Source organism: Bison bison, unplaced genomic scaffold (genome assembly GCF_000754665.1).
Source record: "Bison bison bison isolate TAMUID 2011002044 unplaced genomic scaffold, Bison_UMD1.0 scf7180017864324, whole genome shotgun sequence".
Taxonomy (NCBI): Eukaryota; Metazoa; Chordata; class Mammalia; order Artiodactyla; family Bovidae; genus Bison; species Bison bison.
Window position 1 is genome coordinate 2,576,320 of NW_011494896.1, and position 15,207 is coordinate 2,591,526.

The 15,207-nt window shown below is 44.3% G+C and overlaps 1 protein-coding gene across 7 annotated transcripts in view; it reads left to right on the top strand.

Annotated features, from left to right (window-relative positions):
• Positions 1-15,207, top strand: part of SYTL2 (synaptotagmin-like 2) — a 123,159-nt gene that overhangs the window by 49,977 nt on the left and 57,975 nt on the right. For all 7 annotated transcript variants that reach the window (XM_010853177.1, XM_010853176.1, XM_010853179.1 and 4 more), the window contains one exon: positions 4,948-5,441. In XM_010853177.1, coding sequence (XP_010851479.1) covers positions 5,341-5,441 — 101 coding nt within the window. In that variant the 5' untranslated portion in view covers positions 4,948-5,340. The remainder of the gene's footprint in view (positions 1-4,947; positions 5,442-15,207) is intronic.

Genomic DNA, 15,207 nt, shown 5'->3' on the forward strand with positions numbered 1-15,207 from the left:
GCCAAGGCTCATCCCTCCCGGATTTTTGCACTGAGGTTGCCCCCATGCTGACAGCCAGCTCTGGGCCACTGATTCTTCTGTGCTTACGTAGAGAATGAGAGTCCACAGGCAGACAGAAGGGCTCTTTTTCTGCTTCCTCAGTTTGAGGATCTGTGTGCAAGAGAGAATTAAGTGGGAGGTCAATATCGAGGTGACTTATTCTAACAAAGCCAGCGGTGACTTGTTCTAACAAATGCCAGCCCTGCTACACACACAAGCTAAGTGGCAAACACCTCCGTGAGCCTCATAGTCTTCCCCTGAAAAGCACATGTAATAAAATGTGGTTCAGTCACTAAGTCATGTCTGTCTGTGACCCCATGGACTGTATGTAACACACCAGGTTTCCCCTGTCCTTCATGTCCATTGAGTCGGTGATGCCATCCAGCCGTCTCATCGTCTGTCATCCCCTTCTCCTCCTACCCTCAATCTTTCCCAGCACCAGGGTCTTTTCAAATGAGTCAGCTCTTCGCATCAGGTGGCCAAAGTATTGGAGCTTCAGCTTCAGCATCATCTTTCCAATGAATATTCAGTGTTGATTTCCTTCAGGATTGACTAATTTCATCTCCTGGCTGTCCAGGGGACTCTCAAGTCTTCTCCAGCACCACAGAGTAATAAAATACCTTCCTCAGGTCTTTGTGAGGATCCAGTGAGATGATATATGTAAACTTCCAGTCATGTAGGAGGTGTCCAGTATTTATTCCCTTTTCCTTTTTTCCTGCCTTCCCTTACCATTGATCCAGAAATCTTACAGTCAACTCCAAGCCCAAAACAGTCTGACCTATTTCCTTTCTGACCCACTCCATTCTGTCCCTCTGGCACACTGATCGCCTTGAAGTTTCTTGAACACTCTAGACACACTCGCACCTCAGGACCCTCTGACACCTGTGTGGCTTGTTTCCTCATCTCTGGCAAGTTTTTGCTCAGTTATCATCCCCTCAGTGAGACCTGCCCTAGCCACACTCTTTAAAACTCCAACACCCCTCATCTTATTATTGCTTTCCCAGCTTTATTTTCCTCTAAAGTTCTTATTACCTTCCCCATATTTATATAATTTAATCGTTTTTTAATTTTGTGTGTGTGTTTATTATTAATTTGTTCATTATCCCCTCCAACTGGCATATGCACTGCACAAGGACAGGAAGTTTTAAATGTCTTATTCATTGCTGTATCTCCAGCAATCACTGTATCACTGCTTAGAACAGTGTCAGGCACAGAATACGCTCTCAGTAAGTGTTTGTGAAATGAATGTTTGATTAGCTCTCATAACTGTTGAGAATATTGGGAGTTGGGGGAGCACCTGGGATTGAAGAGTCTGGACTGCCATCTGAGGATTCTTCTGCAATCTGGCTGGGTAGTGACTCTCACTAGGAGTCTAGGAGACAAGAGTTCCAGTCCTTTACTCCTTTCTCTGTAAAATGAAGACCTTGCCCTTTGCCTCACTAAATAGCCCATTTTTATTAAAAAATTTTTTTTGATGTGTTTTTATTTGTTTATTTGGCTGCATCAGGTCTTAGTTGCAGCACTCAGGATCTTTCATTGCTGCACACCAGCTTTCTAGTTGTGGCATGGGTTCTGGTGCACATGGACTCAGTAGTTGCAGTTCTCAGGTTCAGTAGTTGTGCTCAGGCTCAGTAGTTGTGGTGTTTGGGCTCAGTAGTTGTGGTGCTCAGGCTCAGTATTTGCAGTGCTTGGGCTCAGTAGTTGTGGTGCTCGGGCTCAGTATTTGTGGTGCTCGGGCTCAGTATTTGTGGTGCTCAGGCTCAGTAGTTGTGGTGCTCAGGCTCAGTAGTTGTGGTACTTGGGCTTAGTTGCCCCACAGCTTTTGGGATCTTCATTCCCGGATCAGGGATGGAACCTATATCCCCTGCATTGCAAGGTGGATTCTTAACCCCTGGACCACCAGGAAAGTCCCATAAATATCCTATTTTTAGGAAAAACAACCCTAGAACCTTTTACACAGAAGCACTGGTTAGCTCATAGTTAACCTTGAAGATGTGGAAACCAACAGTTCCCCTCTTGCCCCCCCTGCCAGTTTCCACTGCTGGACAATTTATTTTTCTCCTTTGTTTGCTTCCTGTCCTCAATTCATTGGACTTAAAAACAATCTCCCATTGAACCTGTGTGATGCCCAGGGACATGGTTCCCAGAAGGTGGCCTGAGTCCATTTCCTTGCCAGCCTCTGAGAGCTAAGGAAGTTACTGTGCATGAATTAAAGCTACTGTGCATGAAAGAACTGAGACAGCTGTCGCCTGGTGAAGCTGTCTGTTTAGATTAGGTTCACTCAGTCATTTACTCATTCACTTATTTCTTCACATCAAGAGACTCACAGTCAGATGGGAGAGACCAGAGCAGACAAATCATTATCGCAGTGGAAACACATAGGTGGAGGAGAAAGTTTCTGTGTTAGTGAAGTCCCTGCTACAAGAGTGTTTGTTGTATGACAACCCCAAACCTCAGTGGCTTCCAAACAAAACTATTCATTTCTTGCTTGGGTACCTACAGGTCAGCTAAGGTGGCCGAGCTTCAGGTGGATCAAGTTGTGATCTGTCCTCGTATCTCTTTCTGGGACCCAGACTGAAGAGGCAGTGGCTACCCAGGGCAAGCTCTCCTTGGGGCCCATGGTCAGAGTACAGGTAGCTGAGCCAAACCACACAAGCACATCCACAGCCTGTACTTGCATCACATTTATAACAATTCATGGGCTAAAGTCAGTCACAGGCCAAGCCCACCATGTGGAAGATAGGGGTGAATACTCTGCTTACTCTAGTGACAGCATGATTGTGTTGTTCTGTTTCAGGGAGGGACTGAAGAGTTAGGAATACTGTACTTGAAGTGGCTTAGTGATAATCTGCCTGCAACGCAAGAGATGTAGGTTCGATTCCTGGGTCGGGGAGATCCCCTGGAGAAGGATATGGCTACCCACTCCAGTGTTCTTGCCTGGGAGATTCCATGGACCAAGGAACCTGGTAGGCTACAGTTCATGGGGTCTCAAAGAGTCAGAGCAACTAAACAGTAACGACAACAATCGAATGTACTACAGCATTTAGCTCATTTAGCTCCAGCTGTGGGAATGCAGGAAGGCTTCTTGGAGACAGTAACTTTCATCTTGAAGGATAAGTCCTTTTTGAGACAATTAAGCAGGCAGTAATATATGCAATTTTGTAGTATCACATACACACACACACGTATATATTTATTTATATATGCACAAGTAGTAATAGATGCACCAGAGAATCCTGGTGTGCTGCAGTCTGTAGGGCTGCAGAGTCAGATGTGACTTAGCAACTCAACAGCGACAACAAATACATGGGAGTGCATGCTGATTTAAAAAGTGAATGTGAAATGTTATCTTAAAATTCGCGTAGTCACTGTGGGCAGTATGTCAAGAACTACAGGAAGGTAAAAATAAAGATCACCAGAGTGCGTGCCTTCGAAGTCCCAACTTCATCAGGGAGATCAGAAAAATACAAAAAAGAAAAGGAAAACATGTAACCAGTACATTCTTGCCAGCTGAATGGAACAAAAGTGTGAACTCAGAAAGGAAGTTAGAGTATATTTTTAGCAGCTACTCTTGGTACAGGATGCAAGATATGCGCTGCTTTCTAGCCATTATTTCATTTAATCCTGGCAACCCTTGAAGGATGTCCTAATGAGAATCCTGAGCCTCGGAGTGGTTAGGTAGCTTGCCTCATGTTTTGTAGTTAGACAGTTGTAGTGGGAGTACTTCCTTGTAGATCTCTTTTGCCAAAGAGCAAAGAGTTTATTCATAGATGTATTCATAGACGTTACTACGTTACTGTACACACTGTCTTTTATTGAGTAGGGCTGCTTTAAAATGTAGTAAACCCTTTTTTTTTAAGTGTCTACTATATATGCAGTACTCTGCTTGTTAAAGGACCCCAGTCCTGGAGTAGTTCCTCAAGTCTAGCCTGGCTATGGCATTCTGTAGGTCTCACCTTGTTCTCATAGGTTCAAAAACCTTTTTTTTTTTTTTTTAAGTCTTTATTGAGTTCTGTTATAATACTGCTTCTGTCTTAATGTTTTGGTTTTCTGGCCATGAGGCATGTTGGATCTTAGCTCTCCAATCAGGGATCAAACCCACATCCCCAACACTGGACAGTGAAGTCTCAACCGTTGGACCACCGGGGATGTCCTTGCTCATGGGCTTAAAATGCCTCGAAGAAAATAGGATTCTTGCCTACGTTTCTATGCAGAAATGCTCACTTTGAATGGTGAGGTGTTTTGAAATCCTGCCTCTTTTTTTCCCCCAGATTATATACGCACAGTCAGTGTTCTTTCTGCTGGGAAATGAAGGGAGACAGCTTGGTGAGTTGCTCCAGGTCCAGCAAAAGTTAGAGGTGGGACTAAGTGGAAAATAACTGTTTTCACTATGGTGCAAACTACTCTATCTGATAATAATTCTTCCATCATCTCGGAGCACAGATGCACGTTAGTGGAACATCCCTGTGCATGAAGAAGGGGGCATTTGTGAATTTTTATTTCTAGTTTCCTACCAGTAATCACTTGACAACTGGAATAAGGTCTTCCTGGTCTTCCTGATCTTTAGTGTGACCTTTCAGCCTAGCCTCTCATGCGTTTGCGGAGAGAACCACCATCTTTCTGCAACCATCCCTTCCCTCTGTGGATCGTTAAACATTGACAGGCATTTTTGTGCACGCTCCATCTCGGCGGTCTAGAATTGAGTTGAAGCACGTTTCATGACCCTTTTCTATTTGCTCAAGAAGCTGGCAGAACTGGTTTCCCTGATCTCGGAGACCATCTCACATGGTCACTTTCCCCACCCCAGACATGTTTGAAATCTTCTAATAATGAGCAATGCTCATTATTGTTAATAATGAGAACTGCTGCCTGTCGCTATCTGGTATTTACCATCTCATGATTCCCCAGGCAGGTGACGCTCAGATCCTGTGGCTGCTCATTGAGTTGATGTCGGACGGAAGGAGAATAAACTGTCTCAGACTGGTCCAGCAAGGGGACGTGAGTGGGAATGCCGCAGCAGGAACAAGTGACCTGTCTGGCTGAGAATCCAGCATCCTGAGTGCTTCCTCTTGACATCACCCTCCAGACCACTACTGCCTCGAGGGAAAGGGCGCTTAGGATTTTGCTATCAGCCACCTAAAACTTTTGCCTAGCGGAGAGAAGACTTTTGCTGCAGAACTGAACAAGATACTATTCCACTGCACTTTTTTATCCTTTGATCATCCTGGCTACGGTGACTTGTTCGGCTTGGGGAATTTGAGGCTGTGTTTTTTCCTATCATTTTTGTGAACACTTTTCAAAATGATCGACTTAAGCTTCCTGACGGAGGAGGAGCAGGAGGCCATCATGAAGGTTCTGCAGCGAGACGCCGCCCTGAAGAGGGCTGAAGAGGAGAGAGTCAGGTAGGAGGCTGGCCCTTCGCTGAGGGGAAGAGGGCAGTCTGTAAGAGGACGGGAAATTTCGTTCCTCTCAGCTGTAAGTGGTGGCTCTGACTTGGAGCCTGACTTATGGGTTCCAATTTCAGGTGTATTTCCTGGACAGAACTTTCTCCTCCTTGGTATCTCTCATCCCATAGGACTCACGCCAGAAATAGTCTTGATTAAAAACCTAACTAAATGCCGTTAACTTATCAAACACTGGATTAAAAATGAAGTACTCTATACAAACATATCCATACATCTACGCTCCCCATATATATGTATAATGTATACACACACACACACACATTCACTTTTTTTTTCTTTTTACTGAATCTACTTCTTTAAAAGTGGATCATGTACTAAATTAGGAAAAAATTTAAGTTTCTAAAGTGTTACGAACAGAGAAGTAGCTCACATTTTTGCATATTTTCATACATGCTTGAAATGATTTCAACAGCAAGTTGAAATTGGTTCTGACTGAGCCAGTTTTTCATTTGTGTCCCTCGAGAAAGTGTGACGCTGTTCTTGTTGGGAGGAACTCAAACCAAATGTTCCACATCAACAGTCCCGCCACTTTCACCTCCTGTGGGGTAGAGGAGCATGAGGTCAGAGGGCTTGAGTCCAGGCCCTGCCATCTCTCGCCTTCGTCATCTGGGTTTTGAAGGCAGTGAAAGGCTTCCTGAATGTAAGTTAGTCGTATTCATGACATAACCCCCATCCCAGGAATTATCCAAGAGGAGCATCAGCCATCTTCTTACCTCTTGGGACACCATGATCATAAACAATGGATTTATTTGTATCCATATTTAATTTATTTATTTTTTTTAGTTGATCCTCATTTGAACATGGATGCTTTGTAAAAGAACATGCTGAAGTTCCCTTTAAGGATTCCAGTGTGTCTGATTATGGCTGCTCATCATAATTCATGTTAAACAGTGCTTAACAGATTGCAAGGGGCTTATATGCCCATTATTTCTTCTGAGCTCACAACACTTATGTAGTTGGGGTGCAGGGTGGTTTGTAATTACACCAACCTGATGTGTGAGGAAATTGACCTTGAGACAGGTCAAGTGACTCACCCAGGCTCATGCAATCCATAGATGTCAGAAGTGAGAATTAAATCCTGGCCTGCAGGTACTCATTCACTCAGTCTACCATCCCTTCCTGAGAAAACTGCAGCAGACAGGACATCCTGGGAGCCAGCCATGACGAGGTGGGTGGCTGCCATGGACACTGAGCTGTGACTGTGACAGGAGACGGCTGTAGGTGGTGGAGATCGTGAGAATGCGGTTCCTTACTTGTCATGTTCCTTCCTCCAAGTTGCTGCTCCCCACTCTCAGCAAGTGGGGCGCCTCAAAGTGTGTCCCCTGGAGAGCTGGGAATTACACCAATCAGCCGTCGAGGTCTCTTGGTAGCATTCATCCTTTACCAGTCACAGTACATGAATGTCATCCTCTTATGATTCTCCCAGCAGCCCTGAGATTTGGCAGGGCAAGACTGTTAGACCCATTTTAGAAATGCTGCTGTGGGGGAGCAGCACAGAGGGAAAAGTAGTAGGTTTTTAAGCATGGGGGGAATGGGAATTCCTTTAGTCTCTCAGAAGACTAGATGGAGACACTGGGAGGGAAAGCAGTGTAGCTGAGGTTGCCCCAGGGCCCCATGCCTCTTCCTGCCTCGAGAAGAGGGAACTCTCAGTATTAGCAAGCTGCTATATTTGAATTCCTCCCCACTGTGGCGCTAATGGTAAAGAACCTGTCTGCCAATGCAGGAGACGAAACTCAAGAGATGTGGGTTTGATCCCTGGGTTGGGAAGATCCCCTGGAGGAGGGTGTAGCAACCCACTCCAGTATTCTTGCCTGGAGAATTCCGTGGAGACAGGAGCCTGGTGGGCTATAGTCCATGGGGTTGCACAGAGTCAGACACGACTGAACCGACTGAGCGTGCACACACCGACAAGATTTTATGTGTGATTTGTAATTCTGCTTCCTCCATCTAGCCAGATTATGACGGCTAGAGGGAGGTTACCCTCCCTTCTATTTTAAACATAATTAATATTTTATTTTAAAAAAAAATATTTATTATTTGGCTGTGCTGGATCTTAGTCACAGCACGTCGAATCTTTAGTTGCAGCTATAAACTCCTAGTTGCGGCATGTAGGATCTGGTTCCCTGACCAGGGATCTGACCTAGATCCCCTGCTTGGTTGTGCAGGATGTTAGCCCCTGGACCACCAGGGAAGTCCCCCCGCTTCTATATTTACCTGGCCTTTGGGATTCCAGGCTATTGGGTCTTCCTTGTAGTTCTCCGATTCTGTATGAGTGGAGGTATTTCTCAGGCATCTCCAGTAAGAGCTGAAAATGTCCTTAAAAATTCCAAGTTCTGCCTGAAAGTGAGCCTGGTGAGGGGTGGGAGTGTGTAGCCACTGGCACCAGCAAGTCTACAGCCACAGCAGGAAGGCTGTGGGTCCTCTTGCAGAGGTGACCTTGCAGAATCTCCTTCCACGCACTGTTTCTGAGGACATCTATGAATCTGCCGCTGGTGCTGCCCTTGTTTCTTGCTTTTGTAAACTGATGGAAGATGGCTTGGGGTGGTAAAAATCTAGTGTGAGTCAGACCCTGTTTGCTGCTACCTTTCTGGTGTGTCAGTTGCTCAGTCGTGTCCAACTCTTTGGGACCCCATGGACTGTAGCCCACCAGGCTCCTCTGTCCTTGGGATTCTCCAGGCAAGAAAACTGGAGTGGGTTGCCATTCCCTTCTCCAGGAGATCTTCCAAACCTGTGGATCGAACCTAGGTCTCCTGCATTGCAGGTGGACTCTTTACCGTCTAAGCCACCATTCTGGGGGCCTTCCTAGTTAGGCACCAAGCAGCTTGAGTGGACTTGGCCATGGGCGGGTCCAGGACTGAGTGCCAGGGGCCAGATGGGCAGCAGGCCCACACCCTGTGGGCACTGACAGAGGCCCAGCTCACCGCCTGCTCCACACAAGAGGAATGGCGCTCTCGAACCCTTTGCTTTAGCCCTGAAGGGACTTGGATGATTCTGAGGCTGTCTGCTCCTGAACTGATGGAACAAAATGCTGTTCCTTGGGCTTTTGCTTTTCAGTCCTGTTACCAGCCCCTAGCTGTTTGTCTTTGGTGCTTCTATCAGAGTTATAGCCTGACAGCTCTGGAAAGATTTTTGGGGTCCATATCAGTCACTTTACAGATAAAGCAGGAAAAACCCAGAGAGGAGAAGTGACTTACCCAGGGTCACACAGTCAGTCAGTGCCAAAGCTTGGATAAGAAAAGCTCTTGGTCTCCTGGTTTGAGAAGAACAGTAAGGGCCCTTCAGTCAAAACTGATGTGATTTTAAATCCTCTCCTCACCACTAAATCAACTGTGGTTCATTTGGCAAGTTACTTGACCTCTCTGAGCCCTCAACTCAGAGACTGGGAATAACCATAGTATCAAACTCAAAGAATTATAGACAGATAAAACAATTCTTTATCTTCTTAGCACATAGTATATGACTGATACATTTTAATTTCCTTATTCACCACTCCACCCATGCCTCTAAGGAAAAAAAAAGGACAGAATTCTCTGATTAGTGGTCTGATTCCTTAGAAGGAAATTACTCCTAAAGCTATCAACTATTTATTAATAAAATAGTGGAGTCTAATTGAGCACTCATTAAGTATAGGAAACCTCTGGACTAATGAAAGGGATTTTAGGGTAATTGAAATATTACCAGCCTACCAGTCCCAGCTCTCAAGGTATTTACCATTTATCGGATTATCAATTACAAATTTAAAACCTCGACCTTGTTTCCCTAACATGATTTTGCAATACCCCAGTTCTCCTCCAAGTTGGTAAGTGACTTTAGAGACATAATTTAGATAATTCTATTCTTAGCCTAAGCAAAACACCATTAGAAAGGCAAATCTGCCACTGAAATTCAGAGTGCTATTTCAAATGCTGGTTCCTTATGGACCTTGGCGGTGAGGACATTACTAATGGACTACAGCACTTCTGCCTGCTAGGAGCAGACATTGCCTCGGAGTCCTTTTCAGTACAGCTGTGGAGGAGAGTTGCATTTAAACTGAAATCTGTCTGCCATTCCTCATTTATCCAGGAATGCTTTGGCTTGTTCACATCCAAGCTCTTTCAAGACCCTTTGGAGATGATTTATCCTATAGGTTACCTCCCATCCAAATTTCAGGGCTTCCCAGTGGCGCCAGTGGTAAAAGAACTCGCCTGCCAATGCAGGAGACATTAGAGATGCGGGTTTGATCCCTGGGTCAGGAAGATCCCCTGGAAGAGGGCATGGCAACCCCCACTCCAATATTCTTGCCTGGAGAATCCCATGGATGGAGGAACCTGCTGGGCTACAGCCCAGGGGGTCTCAAAGAGTCGGGCACGAGTTGGCGACTCAACAACAACAACCTCCAGATTTCATGGATGAGAAAGTATCGTACAGAAGTGTCCGGTTCCCAAATCACTCAACCTGTTAATGGTAGAAGGTGGATTTGAACCCAAGGGAATATCCACTGTGGTGTCTCTGGAGTTGAGTGAGAAGACAGCAATTCCGGGTCACTGCAGCGCCCCCTACCTGTAGCCACAAGCGCTACATGTAGAGCCACCATGCCTCTCTACCCAGCCTGCTCTCCTCACTGCCGGCTGCAGACATTTCACAAAGCAGCAGGGCAGCAGACATCAGCATGGATTCTTTTTCTCTCCTGGCTGCCTCCTCCCTCTCTGTCCTCTTTTTTTTTTTTTTTAAGAAACACCACCACACATGCATAGATATAATTTTGGTCTTTTATGGTTTGAAAATGACACACTCTAGAGGTGGTGTTTCCTGTGCTTTGCGTCACACTGCCAACAGGAAATCATTGCCCCTGGGTGTCTTTACACCACCAGCACTGTGCCCCCCACCCCATAAACACACAACCACATCTAGGGTGACGGGTGTTCTTGCAGTAGATACCATCTCAACCGCGACCACATCTTGTGATCCTCAGCTGCTGCCTTAAGCCCTAGTTTCTTTGAAACGAAGGCAGTTGTCATTGAAGAACTGCCTTTCAGCACCTCTCATGGTGTTTTCTGTCAAAGCAAAGGGGAAAGGAACCATTTGTCCAGGGTTGACATTGTACACAGTGTCACATTTTCCCCCTTGATCCCTGCATCAGTGTAGCCGAACCCACTCAACAAGGAGGAAATGGGTGTGGGGGGGTGAGGTTAAGTGCCCTGTAAGAGTGAAACCTTGCTCATCCAACTACAAACCTGTGTTTCCCACACAATGTGCTGCCTCACAGCAGACTGTGGGCACCTGCAACGTATCCACAACGTGAGTGATGCACATTTTGTCTAATTTTCCGCTGTAATGAGCTTTTGCAGTTTATTTCATTTTCACATGTGTTTGTTTTCAGATTCTCTATCAAGGGTTGAATTCCTTCATAGAAAGAGTGAAGTGTGATAGCCACCTTAGAAATTATAACCACGTTTGGCTGTCCCCGGCAGGGTGGGAAAGCAGTAGAAAGAATGTGGGTGAGGAGGCAGGCTGGCTTCTGGTCCTGGCTCTGTGTGACCTTGGGCAAACCTCCTAACCTCTCTGGGTTTCAATTCATCCCTGAAGTGAGGCCATTTTTAACTATCCAAGGTCCATTCCAGCTCTCATATTCAAAACAAACATGCAAGAAAGAGTACTTTCAAATCACCTAGTCTAACCCTCTTGCCCAGAATATGCTGAGGGGTTAAAAAGTACTATCTACCCTGGAGAAGGAAATGGCAACCCACTCCAGTATTCTTGCCTGGAGAATCCCATAGACAGAGGAGCCTGGCAGGCTACAGTCCATGGGGTCGCAAGAGTCGGACACGACTTAGAGCACTGTCTCACCCCAGAGATCCTGCCACATATACCACAAAAACCAAACATCCCCCAGTGACCTTGGCCCCAGTGTTCCAATCACTCCCAGGTGGGAATTCAGGCACATGTCCACAGAGGTCACAGACAACATACATACGGTTCTGTTGTGTCCCATATATTACCCTTTCATGTCCCAAGGAAGACATTTTCTCTTAGAGATTTTCATTTAGTGTATCTTTAAAAAATCTTGTGTTAAACTTGCCTCCATCTTTTTCTTGGGTAAGGACAACCCAGAAATGGCCCTTTTGTGTCTGTGACATTGCCATTCACAGCTTTCTTGATAGGCCTAGTACAACCTTGAGAACAGGGTTGCTGTATGCTGAATGTCAGACGGTAGCTCTTAGCTCTGCCTATCTTAGGGAGTTATGCTGTGCATTTTTTATTGGTGTACCATGTTTGATTTGTCCCTAATACATTTGAAGTTTTTCTTAGAAATGAATAATGCAACATGAACTTATTAAAATACATTTTAAGCCTTAAAAAAAAAAAAAGTACTATCTAGGGAATCAAGCGGTCAGCCTCTCTGGCCAGTCTGCTGATTCTCAGTATCCACAGCTGATCAGATAACATCATCCAGGTTCTGCCTATGATGCTAGACCTTTGCTTCCTCATGACGAATAGCTAGAATCTGGGGTGTGCTGTGTAAGTACAAGGAAGAAAGCTGTTTGAACCCGGGATGAAGGGTGCCACTGTTCAGGCTTTTCTGTGGAAGTGCTCACGTTATTTCTGCACCACAGCAGTTGGCATTGGCAGTTAGACTGGCTGTAGACTATTTTATGTACAGTTCCAAGCATATACCTTGTATGCAATAGGGAATCAATGAACTAGTGGGTAAGCAAATGAACAGATAAGGCCTTTAACATACAGAGGAGGCAAGATGGCTGTCTTCTGCAATTGACTGAGTTCTTTGGGCATCATAGTAAACCTGTAAGGATTAAATGAGATAATGCATGTTAAGTGCCATGCATGAAGCCCAGTATAAAACACATGCTTAGTGTATATTAGCTGATGGATTGGGGGCGTGACCAGGACAGTGTCTTCTCTAGGCTGAGTATTCTGCTTTCGCTTTGCCCAGCAGACCACGTGTATTTATTGAGCATCTTCTCTGTCCTCAGCTCTCTACTAAGTATAACGTGCAAGTGGAGAGGATGGTAAAAAGCGTGAGGGCCAAGAAACTTACCCTTTTTCCCATTTCAGCTAAATGGTACAACTAGAGAATCAAATGCTAATTTGTTGGTACAATTCAAGTTCCAGAAAAATGAGAGGTCAATGTAGGTTGGTAAAAAATATTTTTTATTTTAATTTTTAAAACTTATAGTTAATTTACAATATTATGTGTTTCCTATTAGTACTGCATTGGGATTCAGTATTTTTGTAGATTATATGTCTTTAAAAGTTATTGCAAGATAACAGCTATAATTCCCGGTGCTATACAATATATCCATGTTGCTTATCTATTTTATACATAGTAGTTTGTATTTCTTAATCTGGTACCCCTATTTTGCCCTTCCTCCATTCCTTTTCCCCTTAATTATCCATTAGTTTGTTTTCTATATCCCCGAGTCTGTTCTTGTTTTGCATACACATCATTTGTATTATTTTTTGTTGTTACTGTTCAGTTGCTCAGTCGTGTCTGACTCTTTGTGACCCCATGGACTACAGCAAGCCAGGCTTCCCTGTCCTTCACTATCTCCCTGAGTTTGCTCAAACTCATGTCCATTGAGTTAGGGATGCCATTCAAACATTTCATCCTCTGTCACGCCTTGCCCTCAGTCTTTCCCAGCATCAGGGTCTTTTCCAGGAGTTGGCTCTTCCCATCAGGTTGCCAGAGTATTGGAGCTTCAGCTTCAGCATCAGTCCTTCCAATGAATATTCAGGGTTGATTTCCTTTAGGACTGACTGGTTTGATCTCCTTACTGTCCAAAGGACTCTCTAAAGTCTTCTCCAGCAACACAGTTTGAAAGCATCAATTGTTTGGCTTTCAGCTTTCTTTATGGTCCAACTCTCACATCTGTACACAACTACTGGAAAAACCATAGCTTTGACTCTAAGGACCTTTGTCAGCAAAGTGTTGTCTCTGCTTTTTAATATGCTGCCTAGGTTTGTCATAGCTTTTCTTCCAAGGAGCAAGTGTCTTTTAATTTTATAGCTGCAGTCACCATCTGTGGTGATTTTGGAGCCCAAGAAAATAAAATCTGCCACTGCGTTCCACTTTTTCCCCTTCTATTTGCCATGAAGTGATGGGACCAGATGCCATGATCTTAGTTCTTTGAATGTTGAGTTTTAAGCCAGCTTTTTCACTCTCTTCTTTCACCCTCATTAGTTCCTCTTCACTTCTACCTTTAGAGTGGTATCATCTGCATATCTGAGGTTGTTGAGATTTCTCCCAGCAGTCTTGAAGAATCCAGCTTGTGATTCATCCAGCCCAGCATTTTGCATGATATACTTTGCATGGAAGTTAAATAAGAAGGGTAACAATATATAGCCTTGATGTACTCCTTTCCCAATTTTGAACCAGTCTGTTGTTCCCTGTCTGGTTCCAACTGTTTCTTCTTGACCTGCATATAGGTTTCTCAGGAGACAGGTAAGGTAGTCTGGAATTCCCATCTCTTTAAGAATTTTCCAGTTTGTTGTGATCCACACCGTCAAAGGCTTTAGCATAGTCAATGAAGGAGAAGCAGATGTTTTTCTGGAACTCCCTTGCTTTCTCTGTGATCCAATGGATGTTGGCAATTTGATCTCTGGTTCCTCTGCCTCTTCTAAAACCAGCTTGTACATCTGGAAATTCTCAGTTCATGTACTGTGAAGCCTAGCTTGAAAAATTTTGAGTGTTACACTGCTAGTGTGTGGAATGAGCACATTCCCCAAGTAAGTGACATCATACATGATTTGTCTTTCTGTCTGACTTATTTCACTACCCATAATATTCTCCAGGTGCTAAGAAGATTTTACCAGCCCCACCTAGGTGGTAGGTTTTTTTTATTCCTTTTTTGGTCATGCTGTGCAGCCTGCGGGATCTTCGTTCCTAAATGAGAGATCACACCTGCGCCTCCTGCAGTGGAAACACTGAGTCTTAACACTGGGCCACCAGGGAAGTCCCTGATGGTGGGATTTCTTTTGTAATCTACATCTCTACAGAACTTAGGCTTTGGTGTCTTGTCTTGGAATATAAAATATTCCAAATGGCTAAGATAGAAAAAGAGATTGAGATAAATCCACGCACATATGGACACCTTATCTTTGACATAGGAGGCAAGAATATACAATGGATTAAAGACAATCTCTTTAACAAGTGGTGCTGGGAAATCTGGTCAACCACTTGTAAAAGAATGAAACTAGACCACTTTCTAACACCATACACAAAAATAAACTCAAAATGGATTAAAGATCTAAACATAAGACCAGAAACGATAAAACTCCTAGAGGAGAACATAGGCAAAACACTCTCCGACATATATCACAGCAGGATCCTCTATGACCCACCTCCCAGAATATTGGAAATAAAAGCAAAAATAAACAAATGGGACCTAATTAACCTTAAAAGCTTCTGCACATCAAAGGAAACTATTAGCAAGGTGAAAAGACAGCCTTCAGAATGGGAGAAAATAATAGCAAATGAAGCAACCGACAAACAACTAATCTCAAAAATATACAAGCAACTCCTACAGCTCAACTCCAGAAAAATAAATGACCCAATCAAAAAATGGGCCAAAGAACTAAATAGACATTTCTCCAAAGAAGACATACAGATGGCTAACAAACACATGAAAAGATGCTCAACATCACTCATTATCAGAGAAATGCAAATCAAAACCACTATGAGGTACCATTTCACACCAGTCAGAAT